Source organism: Oculina patagonica, chromosome 10 (genome assembly GCF_052425735.1).
Source record: "Oculina patagonica isolate OP01 chromosome 10, crgOcupat, whole genome shotgun sequence".
NCBI classification, from domain to species: domain Eukaryota; kingdom Metazoa; phylum Cnidaria; class Anthozoa; order Scleractinia; family Oculinidae; genus Oculina; species Oculina patagonica.
The window spans coordinates 11,416,151-11,432,313 of NC_135767.1; the positions used below are offsets into that span (position 1 = coordinate 11,416,151).

Sequence of the window (16,163 nt, forward strand, 5' to 3'; positions counted from 1 at the left end):
TTTTACTAAAAATTCTTTTTTCTCGCATCCTGTGCAAAAGATTGTGCAAAATCCTAAGATTTTTATGAGTTCTGTGGCACTATGCAATTTATTGCTTGGTGTATCGTTCTACCTTATTCCATTATGTTGATTGCCAATCAGGGACAGTTTCTCCACTAAGCGGCATCGTTAACACTTTAGCAAGAACAAGTAAATTATCAATCATTAAGTCGATTAAATATAATGATGGGCTAAATAACGAAGCAGGTCTTCTTGTCCCATTTGTATTGTTGTCTCGAAAAATAATCCAAAAGGCAACCGTAAAAAGCATAGTGCTGTTATTTTGCAGGGCACGGAGAATGCGCTGGATACGACGTCTGTCACTGTAATACTTCCTGGTCAGGTCCAGCATGCAGCATTCCAGATTGCAGTGCTGTTAAGAACTGCTCTAATCAAGGAGAGTGTGTTCTACCAGACACTTGTGCGTGTTACCCAGCTTATGACGGCAAATACTGTGATCAAAAGGCAAAACCCAACACCAATGCACCTAGCTTTGAGCAACTCTTTTATAACGTAACCATCATGGAAAACTCCCCAGTAGGAACAATGATTCTGCAAGTAAATGCCAACGATACCGATTCGGGAAGAAACGGTCAGGTATTTTATGCCGTAGTTGGTGACAGGGACATTGAAAATACACTTGCCATTGGCGGGACATCAGGAAAAGTTTACAGCACAGTGATGCTAGATTTTGAAACGACCTCGCCTTTCAACGTGACCATTGTAGCATCCGATGATGGATTTCCACAGAAATCGGGATTCGCCATCGCACAGATAACAGTGGTGGACGACAATGACAACTGTCCAACGTTTACTGAACCATCTGCGAATCTACAGCTTGAGTTCTCGGTGCTTAATCCAGGAGACATCGTCACCAAAGTTTCTGCCATTGACTTGGACAGTGGAATAAACAGCGATATAAGTTATCAGATATCCAAAAACAAGGCGTTCTCCATTGATCCAAAAACTGGTGTTATCACTGTCGCCTCAAATTTAACAAACACTGTGTATCAGCTCATAGTCAGTGCTAGTGATAATGGAGTCGTTTCCTGCACGACGGAGACAAGTTTGACTGTTAGAATTACCAGCTTACCTACAAATGAACCATGGACATCATCCACCAGTTCTAGCACAGAAAAGATAACCGAGACTTCTCCGCATCATACAGAGAGTACATCTAAGTCTTCTGAGTTTACAGACCCCACAGGTGATCGCTCTGTTTATATTTGTAACATTTTGATAAAATAACCAGAGCTCCGATTAAATATTTTAGTTAGTCGTGTGGTGGTTTTGCCCAACGTTATTTAAACGCGAGTTTAACGTGTCATTGCATTTTGTTAGCTTTCATATTATAAGTAAAAAGGAAAAGCCGCTTATTGTTTACATACCGTGATACTAACACTCAATAATGTTTTGTGAGATTTCGAAGGCTTATGTAAACCCGAGCCGCAAGCAAAGATTTATATTTATATTTAGATTTGAATTGATTTTCTTGGTGGATGGTGGTGTCGTGAAATGAAAGCCCAAAACATTCCTACCTCTTTGAAACTACTATAAAATAATGTACAATAAAATGTCTTTATTTAGTACTGAATAGTTTAAAATGAATTACACTGTTATCTGTGTTGTTCATTTTCGATAAATTTTTCATTGTCTTTTATTTCTCTGTAATTCGTCCTTTATTTATAGGCAAAGACAAGATTACAACACCTAGCGAGTCTTCTCGCGCACCAACCGAAGTAACCGCAGTGCCACAAAAGAGTTTAAACTATGTCGTCATTGGTGCCTCTATTGGTGGAGGAGTACTGGTGCTTATTATCGCAATACTGATAATAAGAAAGTGTCTTTGTAAAACCAGAATCTCTTCAGCCAAGCAAACGGAAAATACTGGAAAAGTGAATGACTGCCTGGAAGGTGATTTTGAGTTATCTACCATGTCTCAAAAGACATGAGAACTGGTTCGTTCTGGTTGTCTTACTATTCAGAGACAATATTAATATATATATAATTGCTGTAAGCAGTTAGTAGAAGTAGCATCGGTACAAGTGGCAGTGGAAGCAGAGAAGCAGCAACAGCAAGAGGCCGTCTAGTAGCAGTAACAGCATTGATACTGCACAAACAAATTATTTGTTATCATTCCGAGTCCAAGAGAGGCCCGCACCTAAGTAGTAGCGAAAACAAGAAAAAGCAGAAGTAGTTGAAGCAGCGGCGGCGACAAAAAATACTACTACTGCTACATAAAAGTAGCAGCAGTAGTAGCAATGGCAGAAGTGATGGAAGCAGGAGTAGTAGCAGTAGCATAAGCAGTAGCAGAAGCAGTAATAGTAGCGGTGGCGGTAGTGGTAGTGGTGGTCACGGAAGTGGCAGTTTCAGTAGCAGTAGTAGTACATAGTAGAGCGTTGTTATCACATGAAATAGTGACGGTCAAGATAAGAGTACTAGAGTTCGGAACGGTTGTATAGCGTTGGCGAAAATAATTATTATTCATGCTTCGTTATAACAGATTGTATATTAGCTATGTTATCATCAGCTAGTTTACAGGTATGCCACTGGAACAAAGAAAACAAATACTTTAAATGAACATAACGTAGTTAAAAATCCCAACTAGCAGGAAGCAGACCAGTTGTCTATGTACAAAGCGTGACCTAAATTAAACTGGGAAGATCGCTAGCAAATCCAGGTAGGGGGAGAGTGGAGGGGTTAAACACGAGACCTCCGTATTGCGACACGAGCTCCCAAGACCCCCGGCCACGTTGCATCTCTATAAATGTAAGAAAGTAGCAATAAAAATTTCTTTTGAACTTACATAACTCGTTTTCTTGTCATTTCTTGCGATTTTATAGCGTTTTAGGTGTCCCACTTGCGGTGGAAAATTATCCCACCTAGAAAATCATTTAACTGCAGCTTAACTGTTAGATAACTGTAGCACAATTGCATTTTCTCTGTAGGTTAAGGCTGTAACTGTTTTTTAGCGTAAACAAAGGCAGTTTTTTCAATGAATAAAACGGGACCGCCTTACGCCCACCCAACTGGGATTGCAATAGATTTTGGTCGTTGAAATTCGTCTTTGGAAAACTATAAGATCTATTGCAAACTATAAGATCTATTGACGTTGAAACAATCATTAAATGTCAATTTCAGTCCACTAATGTCAATTAAAAAACGATATGAGGCGATATTTAAAATATGGAAGAAGCAGTTTGATGATTAGATCACTGAAGATTGGAATATTTAATTCAAAAATCAAAGCAATAATGCAGCAGATTCTTGTTACTCAGGTGGAAATGCCTGAGCTATTATGATTGTAAAAGAATAGTTCTCCAAATAACGGGCTTATCTAGGAATTTTTTATATTTTGGGAGCCATTAATTAATACCATTAGAGGGTTGTCAAAAAAGTACAAATCTGAACACACTGTCAACTGGTATTCAATTGAGTGACATCATGCAAAGCAAGTTTCATTAGGAACAATAGCCAGATAATAGTGATCCTTTAGTTGGAAGAATTCAGGTTACAACCATTTGTTAAAATTTTTTAAAACACACTCAGGTTTGACACAGGACTCCAGACCCCCTTGACCTTCCCCCTAGATCTGCCATTGAACATTTATTTAAGTTGACTGTTAGTATTGATTTTAGAATAATGGTCAGTCCTTTAAAGTTTGTCAGGATAAAACACACTGTCGAAAGTAGGCCTTTCTCGATTATGCTAGCATTTTTTTCGGCATTTTTTGGGAAAACGAGCATTTTTTTCGTTTTTTCTTGAAAAAGAATTGCTAGCATTTTCTGTCATTTTTCATGACTGTGATCCAGATTTCAGCACTCAGAAATCAGGAGGATAAATAATCCTAAAGTTTCACAATTTTGATTACTTAATTTGATTGTTTTCTGTCTGTTTCGATTGTTTGTGCGTTGTGTTACTTGTTTACTTGTGTTGTGTTACTTGTGCGTGTGTTTTTTAATTTTTTAAAAAAATTTTTTTTTAATTTTTATATTTTGTTTATAAACAAACAATTATTAAGTATCACCTGTTGTTGATATGAGCATATAATGTAAGAGTTTGTACGTTTTGTTTGAAATAAAACAAAGCATTCATTGGAATTCAAGTGGCATTTTATAAAGAAATCAGGCATTATTTTAGCATGTTTGGCTTTATGCGAGAATTTCTAGTAGCATTAAATGCCAGTTTTACTAGCATAATCGAGAAAGGCCTAGTCGAAAGTTGGTTAATAGAAGAAAACAAAGACAGTGGAACAATGGAGTTCCTTTGCTCAACGTATGGTAGACATGGTACGTTCCGGGCATTTGACGCCTTTGCCGTCCCTGGGGTGGGGAATTTGAACTCTAACCTCGAATTCGTGCTACGTGTCCCAGTGAGTGAACATGGGTTGAAAAAAGGTCAGAAATGGCAAGTTGAAGGATTTTAAAGAATAGATTGCCGCTTTGTGACAACTTGGATAAAAAGCGAAGGGTTACAAACGCTTTTTCCTGTATTTTTTTTAGGTCATTTTTAATGATTTGAAATGGATATTTGGTGAGGCATTTGAACCGCTTTTTCGCCCGGGGAGGGGGGAATTTAAACACAATTTTTTCAAAAATTCAAATGCCCGGGGGGGGGATGTTGAACCTTCGATTTGACTGGTACATAAATTAACGAAATCCTCACTCTATCACTCGAATATCCGACCTCAAAATTCCAGCTCGAGATAGACGTCCTCGAAGGATTAAGAAGATAGATACCGTAAATAACCTTTCGTTTTGTGGAGTCTATTTACTGTTAACTGGTTTTCTACTGCAAGCAGCCGCTGTAAACAAGTTGGTTTTTCTATCACCGAAGCGAGTATCCGCAAATTATTACAGTACCTGAATCATTTTTAGCATAGTTAATAGAGGGAACTGGTTATGAATCTCGGTAAACATCAAAGCAGGAAACAAAGAGGCCAAGATTTAGGTTGAAAGGTCCACGAAGGTAGGGCTTTCCACAAGTTGCTCGGCAACTTTTTGGCAACTTTTCATGTTTCGAGCAACTTTTTCCCCTTCGAGCAACTTTTTCTCTCTCGAGCAACTTTTTGCATTTTAAGCAATTTCCAGACCGAAGATCTCCGAAGATAATCCGAGTGTTGTTCAAAGGCAATACGAACGTTTCCGAAGATTTACGAAGTTTGCCGAAGATTTTCGAGGAACATCTGAAGACGTTCCACCTTTCGGCTCTTCTGCATATTAAAACATTACAAAATTCGTCACAAACATGACGTCATCGATATCATCACGATTTTTCTCAGTTAAAGAATTCAGTTAAAGAATTCCTTCTTTTACTGTAAAAGTGTATAAAACTGCTTAGAAATCTTACTCTCAAAGGGAAATTAGCATATATTTAGAGAAATTCTCTTGATTAGAAGCAGCGTTTTGGATTTTTTGGAGCAACTTTCGAGCAACTTTTATTATCAGAAGCAACTTTTTTGTATTTTTGGAGCAACTTTTGAGCAACTTTTTGAGAAATTACCGGCAACTTTTTTGGAAATCTCGAGCAACTTGTGGAAAGCCCTACACGAAGGTGCACATCTTTTGTTTTTCACTCATACACTATGCATGAATTACGTAATCGCAATCTTTCTATTGGTTAGTTGCATGAACACACGTAACCACCTATTATGTTTCGCCAGGTTTTTGTGCACTCTCAACGCCCAAAATAGCGAACAAAAACCTACAACAAAGAACTTTGCGGGGTTTCATAACCATTTCCCTCTATTTTAACTATGTTTTTAGCGATATTTTTAGCCTTATAAATCGCTGTCTGAGACATGAACAGTTAAAATTGTTCTTTTGTTTGTTTGTTTTTGTCGCTGTTGTTGTCAATTCCGCGTTTTTAGAATATTCCGCCATTCCGCTTTTAAGGGTATTCCGTCATTCCGTGTTTTAGAATATTCCGTCTTTCCACCATTCCACCATTCCATTTCTTCATTCCACTGCCGCCATCTTGGATTTCATACGTTATAAGCCTCGTTTCAATGTCAAGATGGCCGACACGTAAAAGGCCTATCGTCTCTCTCAGCGAAGTGGGAAATGACTTTTCTAGGCGCACGTATTCCTTTTCTTGATAAGAGGCGAATATTTCATCTGGCTGGATTAATCCGCCAGTACCGAACAAAAAGTTACAGAGCTTTCTGCAAGGCTGACCTAGAAAAACTTAAAAAGTTAACTCTTCACTCGGTATATTTAACCTACTGGTGTCCGCCTCCTGGTATTTCTTTGTCTGATATCCGTATGGACGTTAGCAAGGTAAGCTTGAGTAAGGCCACAAAAGGTTATTACCTTTCATACGCGGAGCTTTAGATGTGTCAAACAGAATACCGGTCAGACTGTAGACCCTGTAGACCATTTGATTGAACAGTATGACACGAGGCATAATTCGGTCAGTACAAAATGCAGACTGCAGATTGCAGACCGAGTACAAAATGCAAACTTGGTACAAAATGCAGACTGATGGTATTTTAAACTGTTTTTTCGTGTAATACATGATAACATCTCATTTTATAACTAACCGGTTGTCACGCAATCGCTTTTCCGATTAACGGGCAATGTTCTTGCTTCATTACTCGAAATAATCTTCGAAGATCATTTCATTCTTTAACATGATTTAAGCCTTCTCAGTCTTCATTAACCGACCTCCAAAAGGCCACCATGACGAAGCGGCGAAGAGGCAAAGAAAGAGACCACATGCATGGAAGGTCATGTGTCTTTGCTGGTTTCTCGGTATCATATTGCAACGTCAGTGTTCCTAAAAACTAAAATCTTAATTTAAGACGCTTCGTCTTATTTCAGCACCAGAACAATAGCTGAAAAGTTACGTCAGCTATTGTTCTGGTGCTGAGGTAAGACGAAATGTCTTAAATTAAGATTTTAGTTTCTACGGAGTCTTGTTTCATTTTATGTTACATGTATGCGCCCGGGGTTATGCAATCTCGCGCTTAAGGTGAGAAGAACATTGCCCGGTAATGTGAGATCTTGTGGAATATGACATCGCAAATGTGGATTGCGTGACAACTGGTAAAATGAAATGCTATCATGTATTTCACGAAAAAACATTTTAAAATGTCAGTCTGCAGTCTGCAATCTGCATTTTGTACCTAGTCTGCATTTTGTGCTTGTTCTGCGGCAGTCTGCAATCTGCAGTCTACATTTTGTACTGTGACAGACCACATAATAATTTAAGCTTAAGCTTAAGCTTATATTTTGGTGTTTAGGGTCCATCAGTGGACGTTCTGCGGTTGGCACCTTCTCTTGTACAGTTTTTGGAGGCCAGTGCTACCAGTAGTCAAGATGCTGGACCCAAATACATGTATGAAGCTTTTGAAGTATTGGAAAATGCTTTGCAACTCCTTACAGACCCTGAAAGCAAATTTGGATTGCATTGGGAAGTTTTAGGAGTCTTAGATGAACTTCTACAAAGGAAACAAAATGCAATGACTGAAGAAGACGAAGAGACAATAAATGTGTCAATGGTTAATCACATCCTAAGGCATTTAACAAGGGACTGTTTTGTACTGGATTAAGGTCATTCAAAAGTTAACAAGTATCCCAAACAAACTTATTTGCCTGAAACTTTTAGATGGGATGGCCTTGCCTTGGGTAAGTGAATCTCCTTATATTGCTTTAATTTGTTTCTTAATAACAAGTGGTTTACAATCATTCTTATTACATAATGCACCTATCACTGTTAAGTCCGGGGGGGGGGGGGGGGGGCATGGGGTGTAGATTTTGACATTTTCTTAAAAAAAAGGCAAATTCCCCACCCCCGGGACAAAATAATTGGTCAAAATCCCCACTTGTGAGCAAGCTAAGGGAAGGTGGTCAGATGTCCTTCAAACCTTGTTGCAGGGGATCACATACGACCAAAATCCCTACCCTGGGGACATCACATACAATCAAAATCCCTACCCTGGGGACTGACCTCACGATCAAATTCCTGTGGTTAGACCGAGGACTCCTTGGTCAGTGTTGAAACTGCTGTCTGAAGCTGACGCTCACTTAGAGTAGAAGAACTGCAGATCCCAACCTCTGCATCGCCATTCGTGCCCTTTTAATTTCGTTGAAAATGCCCTGCACAAACTCCTGAGTTTTCAGACCCAAAGATTACACTCATGGCTGGACAAACTACATAATTTATAACGAACTGTACACCAATTTGTTCGCACATCATTCCTTCTAGATACTCCTCATCACGAACTCATACTTCGAATAAATTGTCCATTGATGGACCTTGATATGTGACCAGATCTGCCAGTTCCTTTTTTTATTCCACATGGAAACAGCACTTGAAAACATTTGCTCGCGTGCAATGTTTGTTTATCTTTTGCATGTTTCTTTTGACTTGTAATTTAGCACATGTAGTGTGGGGGCAAGTTGTCACCTTTCGAGGGGTGTAATAAGAAATTTAATGGCTTGCAGACATGCTCTCAATTTTCGTTGCTTTCTCTGCTTGCTCCGCTCGCCGAAACTCACAGTTAAATTTTTTGGCTGTGGCATTACATTCATTCAAACATCCACTATGCACTGTTTTCATCTTAATTCAAAGCATGTAAATCCACAAATACCACTGCTTCGTTTCCTTCTGTGAATCTCCTTTTTCATGTGACGAGGTTGTTCACGCTGTACATGCTAACTCAACAATTTGCTAACGTTACAATGATTGCTATCTGGTTTTACCAAATGAACAATGAGCAAATTCGGTTACGACTCACTAAATTTGTTGACATTAACAATTCACACGAGGAAAGAAAAGTTTGCATTTTTTGCAAAATATAACTTTAATCTAACCTAAAATCATTAAACGGTCAAAACTTATATTTGTGTTACATTTGCTTTTTTTTAATAGTGTTTGTTTCATGTAGTTTTGGTGATATTAAAAGATCATTTGTTTTTCATGCTCGAGATTGTTAAAATTCTCAATTACAAACTATATTCCAATTGGCCATTTTACCCCACTAAATAGTTCACCCTGTGGTAAAATAAATTTGTTTTGTTACTGACTAGGAAACAAAATCTTGGATCATTTTGGGTGATTTAAAGATCTTGTGTCCACAAGTTTGTTTTTCGAGCTCGATATTGTTTAAACTTTCAATTACAAATTATATTTCGTGTGGACAATCAGTTTTGTGTGGATGTTCAGCTATGTGTCAACGTTCAGTTTTGTGGGGACGATTAGTTTTGTGGGGGGGATGTTCAGTTTTGTGTGGACGATCAGTTTTGTAGGGATGTCCACACAAAAATGTACATGTAGATACCCAGTAGTCTGAAATTATTTTAGAGTTTCCACACGAAAATTTATTCAATTCTTCTTAGAATGGTAGATTTGTTTAGAAATGTCAAGTAATTTCAAGGCAAATTTTTTTGGCTTTGTAATTGAGGAAATTTTTGAGCTTGGGCCTACTATAAAATCTTGATGTTTCGACACTTGCTGTACCCTGACTCCGAAATCAGCTTTCTTAGACGAAAGTCCACACAAACTACTGCTGAGCCCCTATGTATGAGAGTACTCGATATTTGTTTTCTCTAATTGGAGACTCAACAGGGTATTTTCTTCTTTAATTGGATTTGCCAATTGGCAATCACTTGCAAAAGTTTGGCACCATTTCGGTTACCAAAGCTTCCTAGCAGAAAGCATGTGGTGGCTTCAGCTCTTCACGACATTCCACAGTTTGAATGCAACAAGCTTCGCATCAAAATGCACATTGGCCGAGGAAGCTTTGGTGACGTACATATATTTTAAAATTAAAGACAAAGATTACTTACTTATAGGCAGAAAGGGTTGTTGTTATTAAACATAACCTGGAAATGCAGGATGAGGGAGATACCAAGAGATTTATCAATGAAGTTCCAATTTTTACGAACTTAAACATCTCAACATTGTTGAAGTTAAGTGAGTTTGCCCTGAACCATGTGTGCTTATGATGGAGTCCTTCAGTTTCTTTCTATAGGGGATCTTTGTTTTCATGTCTAAGGTCTTTGGGGGTCTTTGTTTTTGTAACAACCGTGGCATTATAGGAAAGGGAAAGGAAGGCACCTGTCTCAAAGTGATGCCACGTACATAACTGAAGAAGCTTTGTTCCTAGTACTTATAAAGGAAGATCTATAGCCCAGGTATAAGCTACCTGCTTGTTACAGTTGTTTACTTATTTGTAGAAATATTCATATTGTTTTTATTGCACTCTTGACAGGCCACAGAAATGCGTGGTATGGGGAGCTTGACATGTTAGTTTGTCCTTTGATTAGAGGTAATTTTATTATCCGTAATGATTTGATTAAGCGCCCTCTTCCAATAAGCGCCCCCTTCTGTTGTGTTTTTGTTAATAAGCGCCCCTATTCCAATAAGCACCCCCATTCTTATAAGCGCCCCCATTATTATACGAGCCCCTATTCTTAAAAGCGCTGCTATTGTGGCTAACTAATTATAACCCTACTGACAGAAGTTGTCAACGTCGAAAAGATAAACGCATGAACATTCACCGTTCTGTACATGTATATATTTACTGCTAAAAAAAGAACAATTTGTGTAAAAGTAACTGAATTTTCAGCAATTTGTTACAGTTACAGTTTATGTTATTGCTGGTTATTTTAAAATATATTAAAGTTTTGTTTTGAGCATTTGGTTGTTTTGCAAAAAATTAAATAAGCGCCCTGTCCCGAATAAGCGCCCTCCCTTAAGTAAGGTACCAAAAGTAAATGAGCGCCCCGGGTGCTAAATCAAATCATTAAGGTACATATTTTATGCAGTTTGTAGTTCAAGAAATCGCCCCCACAAAGTTTTAACATGTAATTTAAGGAGGTTTCATTTTAGTTTTGGGCACACCCATCTTAACTTTGGCTTAGTTTTTGCAGCTTCAGTGTGACAGCTATACACATCTGTCAGTTATAATTGTAAAAGAACAATATTATGTAAGAATTTGATTTATCACTGGGCGAATGTTTTTAATCATTAATAGCCTGTGAGCAGGCTCATGTTGGAACACAAGCGTGTGCCACGCAAGGGGAATTGGGCTGCGAGATGGGAAAGTGAGGCTTGAACCCTGATCTCTGCATTTTTTTTATTTCCAGCCCAGAAACCGCAGAAAAGAAACAAGCAGATTGAAATAAAAAAATTACAGAGATCAAGGACCTGATCGCTTTGCAGCCTGATCGCTTTGCTCTAATTGCCACTCGCACATGCGACTCAAAGGTGAGCCTGCTCGCAAGCTACATGTAATCATGTATTAAGTGCTTAAGTGGAGTTCACTTTTTATTATTTTGCTGATTTGATTTTGTTATTTTATGAAATCATCATTATCATTATTGTTATCATTATTATTTTTGATGATTATTATTAGATATTATTATATTATTATTATTATTATTATTATTATTATTACTATTGTTTTTATTATTAGTCGCAGTAGCAGAAACTTGTAGAAGTAGGGGGGATAGGTTGTGTTTAGATATGTTTAAACCACTGAGCTGCATTTGTTGCCATAAAGTTTCAGCACATTCATTGTTAGAAAAAACTATTGGACCATCTTGCAGTTATTAAATTGTAATGTTTAAACCTGGCTTTGTTCTTATGTTAGCTACACTAAACACAGATTGTACATTTAGAACATTACAGAATTTCTGTGGTTATTGTTTTATTGCAGGGGAACCCCAACCCAAAGTTGGTGTGCTGTGGGAAAGTAAGTAGACTTTTTGCTTTGATTTTCCTTATTACATCCATTTTGAAATCATTGGTAATCATAAAAATCTGATTGCGGTTCTCAGCAGTGTGATTTATTCACCAATAATTGTGAATTGTGTGATTTATTCACAAACAACAACTTCAAGTAGGGTTCTCCCGAAAATTTGAAGGAGAGGGAGAATAACTTTGAATAGGTGGCGTAAAATGAAAGGATGTGGAGCCGTTTTATTAGGGCCTTGTGGAGGAGGGGCCTACCTTTTATTGGGGGGTCTGGGAGCCTCCTTGGGGAAATTTTGAAATTGGGGTTTTAAAAATGCATTTCAGTGTATTAAAATGAATCATGTTTTTAAGAAAGATTGCGCCATATTAGCATTAAAGCAGCCGCCTTACAACCCCACAAGCAAAAATTCCAAAGAAGTTGGTTATTTTGAAGTAGTTTTCTTCCTAAAACAGCGACAAAAACATGACGGTTCATTCGTGAGGAAATTTTCACCTCAAGGCGTTCCAACCTACTTTAACTGAAGGGCCTGGATCTAGTTCTGTCAAAACTGCCTGGGTGCAGAGCTACAGACATTCCACTAGACTTGCCACAAGTCGACCTTTGCCTTTATCTCCTTTGAGCGAAGTGAAAAGGTAATCTTTGAGCAGTGAATGAGCATGAGCGTGAAACCAACAGGCCAGGGAAAAATTATTGGAAAGGACTTTTAGAGAGTCTAATGTTCCAGATATGCAACAACGAATTCTGCACATGAAGTGGGCTAAAATTCTATAGAGAAACTGTGTAAATGAAGAAATACTTGTCACAAAGTACTATTAAAAGATTGCGCATATGTCAAAGTTGGCGAAACTGATGTGCATTCTGTTAAAGAGCCTAAACTGTGTGTAAAACTTCCATTTGACAGGCTTTAATTAATTGTTGAAATTTCTGCGTAATCCAGTGTGTTTTTCTCGTAATCGATGCATTTTTTGGTATTATTCCCCCGAAAATTTCTCTTAATTTTTTTTTTTCCTGCACCTTGTCAGATCGTATGAATGTATTTGTTTTAGTTGAATTACACATGCGGACCATCATCTACTTTTTGAGCCTTTGCAGTAGTTCGGTTTTTTGTTCATGATTTCAAAAGTGACAAAGTCAATTAAATCCACCAGTAATTGCAAGTTCATCAACATGTTTCATCTCTAGATTACTTAATTCATGAGTTTTGCTGTAAATCTCCTTTGATTAAAAATTTCACTACTAGCACTAGCTTTGCATCAAAGTGCACATTCTCCTGTAAACACAGCATAAAACTTTTTTTCTGTTTCGTTAGACGGAGAGGAGGAGGAAGAGGATGTTGAAGAAGGTAGGTATGCCTGTGCTGTACTGTGTGAGGAATTTATTTGATATAGGCATATTTTTTATTGACGAATACCATGGCAAAAACAAATTTTTTTGTGTGTCAGGAAACTCATCATGACTTTTGAACTATGTATAGAACAAGAGTTTTCTCAAGTTTTACATCCCTTATGAAACACACAGCACATACGATAAATAACCCCGCCCTTGATGACATCACTAAAAATATTGGGTTACGTGACAAATCTGCGATGGCCCTATAGCTAAAAATGTTTCCCAGGATGTGTTTTAACTTTATGCCATATTTCATGCTTTTTTATAGTTTCGATTTTGTCACATTACACCACTTACCATGTGGAAAATCATTTTGTTTTAAATCGCCGTCGATTTACCTGGGAAAACATTCAGATGTAGAAGCACTTCTCATCGAGAAAGTCCGAATATATTGTTTTGTTTTTTTTTTGGACATTTCTAGCAATAATCTATAAAACTGACTACATAACCAAATTACACGAACGCACTAGTGAAAGACAAAGCCTGGCGTCAGGTCACGTAGGCTTTATTTGGTAAAAATGTTAATGATTTTTTTTGTTTCACTCCTCCAATATGGCCGCCAATAACACACTTTATTCACCAACTTGATAATTCAGGATGGCGGGCATTTACGTACGTTCAACGCACGTAAAAAAGGAAGCTTTTTATAACTTTTTACGCGACAGTGGAAATTTGCCTACGTATCTTTTTTAACGCACGTATACGTACGCTAATATTTACGCGTCAGTGGAAATCCACCTGTTATTCTTATAATTTCTGTCATCTGCCTAGGAGTTGGTGGGTTTAATGTAATCCAATATTGAGAGATTTGGTTAAGATTTATTATTTCTGTTTCTGTTAAGTTACTGTTGATAATTATGTGCCTGTATAGTATTACATGGTATAATCCTATTCTTGTGGCAGGATTTTCTAGTGCAGTTGTTCCTCCTGCATCCATTGCTCCTGAGGGAAAGAAGAATGTTGCAAAAAACTGGTCGCTCTTTGGAAGCCACTTTTCACAAGGGTTTGCTACAGCTGTAACTTTTTCTTATGTACACCATTACTCATTGGCGACGGAAACCAAGTCTGCACGCCCGTCAATGGTACCTACCGTGCAGATATCACCAAGAGGATATCAAATTTATCTTTATGATTGCTTGCAGGATGTGATGCTCGCAAATAATTTTTTTTGGTCTCGGGAGTCTTTGATATATCTTTGGGCGTTTTTTCATCACTATATGTTTTTTCCAACTAATTTGGATTCAACTATTTTAAATTCTGTGAATAAGTTTGGTTATGACAAGTCTTCTGGCTTTAATGCAAACCGCTCTGAGCTCTTGTTTGGCTTGAGCTTAAAATCGTCACATTTTAGAAGGGCTGAGCCGGAGGAAGGCAGAATGATATAATGCACTCTTTTTTATATAAGAACCTCATTAAAAGGAACGTTACCCAAATTTTAAGAACATGCTAAGAACAAACCACAGGCTGAGAGTAGGAGAACGTCTTTATTTGCCGATTTGTTTTAATTTTTTTTGTAAAATGAGCAGTATAATTAAATACAAAACTGTTGTCTAACTGAATGCTTAAAACGAATTTGCCCGCAGCACCAGATCACAGGGATCAGGCCGCGCAAGCATGCCAAAAGCAACTTGATACACCACATTCGACGAACAAGGCTTTTCGATACATTTCCTGGTTTTGTTTGCATTGATTTAATAAAATACTATAACATGTAACTTAAGAACGTCTTAAGAACATTTCCCGCCCCAAGTCGTAAAAAACGCTGTTTGATACATTTACTGGTTTTGTTTGCATTGATTTAAACATGTAACTTAAGAACGTCTTAAGAACATTTCCCGCCCCAAGTCGTAAAAAAAAATAAGAACGTTCAGCCTCAGCCCCCAAATTAGACGTTCTTATATAAAAAAGAGTGTAATATTATCGGGTACTTCTCACAACTCACATTGCAGCAACCAGGTTGCATGCCGACCTTTGTATCCATTGTTTTAAAAACAAGGGATTGAATAATCAGATCACCGATACCGGTGTTGCCAGGTTCTGTGAAGCATTACAGCATTCAAGCTGTAAATTAACCACGCTAGATCTGGGTTTTAATCAGATCACTGATACCGGTGTTACCAGTCTATGTGAAGCACTTAAGCATTCAAAATGTAAACTGACCTCACTTGACCTGCGTGGCTGTGATATCAGGGATGAAAGTAAGAGAACTCTTAGAACTCTAGTTCAACAACACAGACCAGGCTTTGAATTCTATATCCGGTAGCTATAATTAAGAAAACATAAATATCAATTGAATCAGTTCACATTTACGTCAGAACAATTTTTGAGTTGGAAAGAAATCCTTTTCTATTCAGTTGTAAATTTGTGTCATTACCAACAAGGATGATTTATAAGGAATTGTAAAAGTAAAGATTAGCGATAATGAAGTTTGTTAGTAAGACACTTAATGCACCGCTCGTTGTATTAACACGGAAAAAAGGCAACACTGAGTTTTGTTACGTTTTGTAAATAAACGTTTTCGAACGGATGAAGACTAGTCTTGTTTTTTTTTTTGCTAGTTTTAGAGGGAGGGGGTGGAGGAGAGCGTGGAAAGAAGCTTATTTGAGAAAAAGTAAGTTGTCTGTCTGTTGGACGATTCCGTCTGTAACCTGTAGGTTCTTGGGGCTACCGTTCTAAGATGTACTCGCGCAAACTTTCTTGGGTGAGCAAATGATTCAGAAACAAACAAAGGTAAATGATATAAAATCACAAGAAATGACTAAAAGACAAGTTATGATATCAAAAGGTAACTTTATTGCTAATTCCTTACATTTACAGGTATGCAGCGTGGCCGAGTGGTTTAGGGAACTCGTGGCGCAATACGGTGGTCTCGTGTTCAACCCCTCCACCCTACCCCTACCTGGATTTGCTAGCAGTCGTCCCGAGTTCAAATCCTCGGTCACGCTTTGTATATAGCCAATTGGTCTGCCTCCTGCTAGTTGGGATATTCAACTACGTTATGTTCAATTGAAATAACGCCGGGCCCCGAATA

At 37.9% G+C, this 16,163-nt stretch overlaps 2 protein-coding genes across 5 annotated transcripts in view; both read left to right on the forward strand.

The window, feature by feature from the left end:
* LOC144628465 (uncharacterized) overlaps positions 1 to 2,849 on the forward strand; it is a 54,375-nt gene extending 51,526 nt beyond the window's left edge. Inside the window, exons 40-41 of the mRNA XM_078486559.1 lie at positions 329 to 1,246; positions 1,729 to 2,849. Of these exons, the coding sequence (XP_078342685.1) occupies positions 329 to 1,246; positions 1,729 to 1,991 (1,181 nt within the window). The 3' untranslated portion in view covers positions 1,992 to 2,849. The remainder of the gene's footprint in view (positions 1 to 328; positions 1,247 to 1,728) is intronic.
* A 3,211-nt stretch (positions 2,850 to 6,060) lies between these two features.
* LOC144627966 (uncharacterized) lies at positions 6,061 to 15,659 on the forward strand. 4 transcript variants are annotated; one of them, XM_078485996.1, is made up of 8 exons: positions 6,061 to 6,317; positions 7,283 to 7,667; positions 10,256 to 10,312; positions 11,133 to 11,253; positions 11,705 to 11,740; positions 13,053 to 13,085; positions 14,036 to 14,881; positions 14,978 to 15,659. In XM_078485996.1, exons 4-7 carry the CDS (start codon positions 11,241 to 11,243, stop codon positions 14,515 to 14,517), a joined length of 564 nt encoding a protein of 187 aa, XP_078342122.1. In that variant the 5' UTR covers positions 6,061 to 6,317; positions 7,283 to 7,667; positions 10,256 to 10,312; positions 11,133 to 11,240; the 3' UTR covers positions 14,518 to 14,881; positions 14,978 to 15,659. The 4 variants fall into 4 exon arrangements, with proteins under 4 accessions (XP_078342122.1, XP_078342120.1, XP_078342121.1 ...); XM_078485994.1 differs by lacking the exon at positions 11,133 to 11,253; XM_078485995.1 differs by lacking the exon at positions 11,133 to 11,253 and having other exon boundaries at positions 7,425 to 7,667.
* Positions 15,660 to 16,163: the final 504 nt, after the last annotated feature.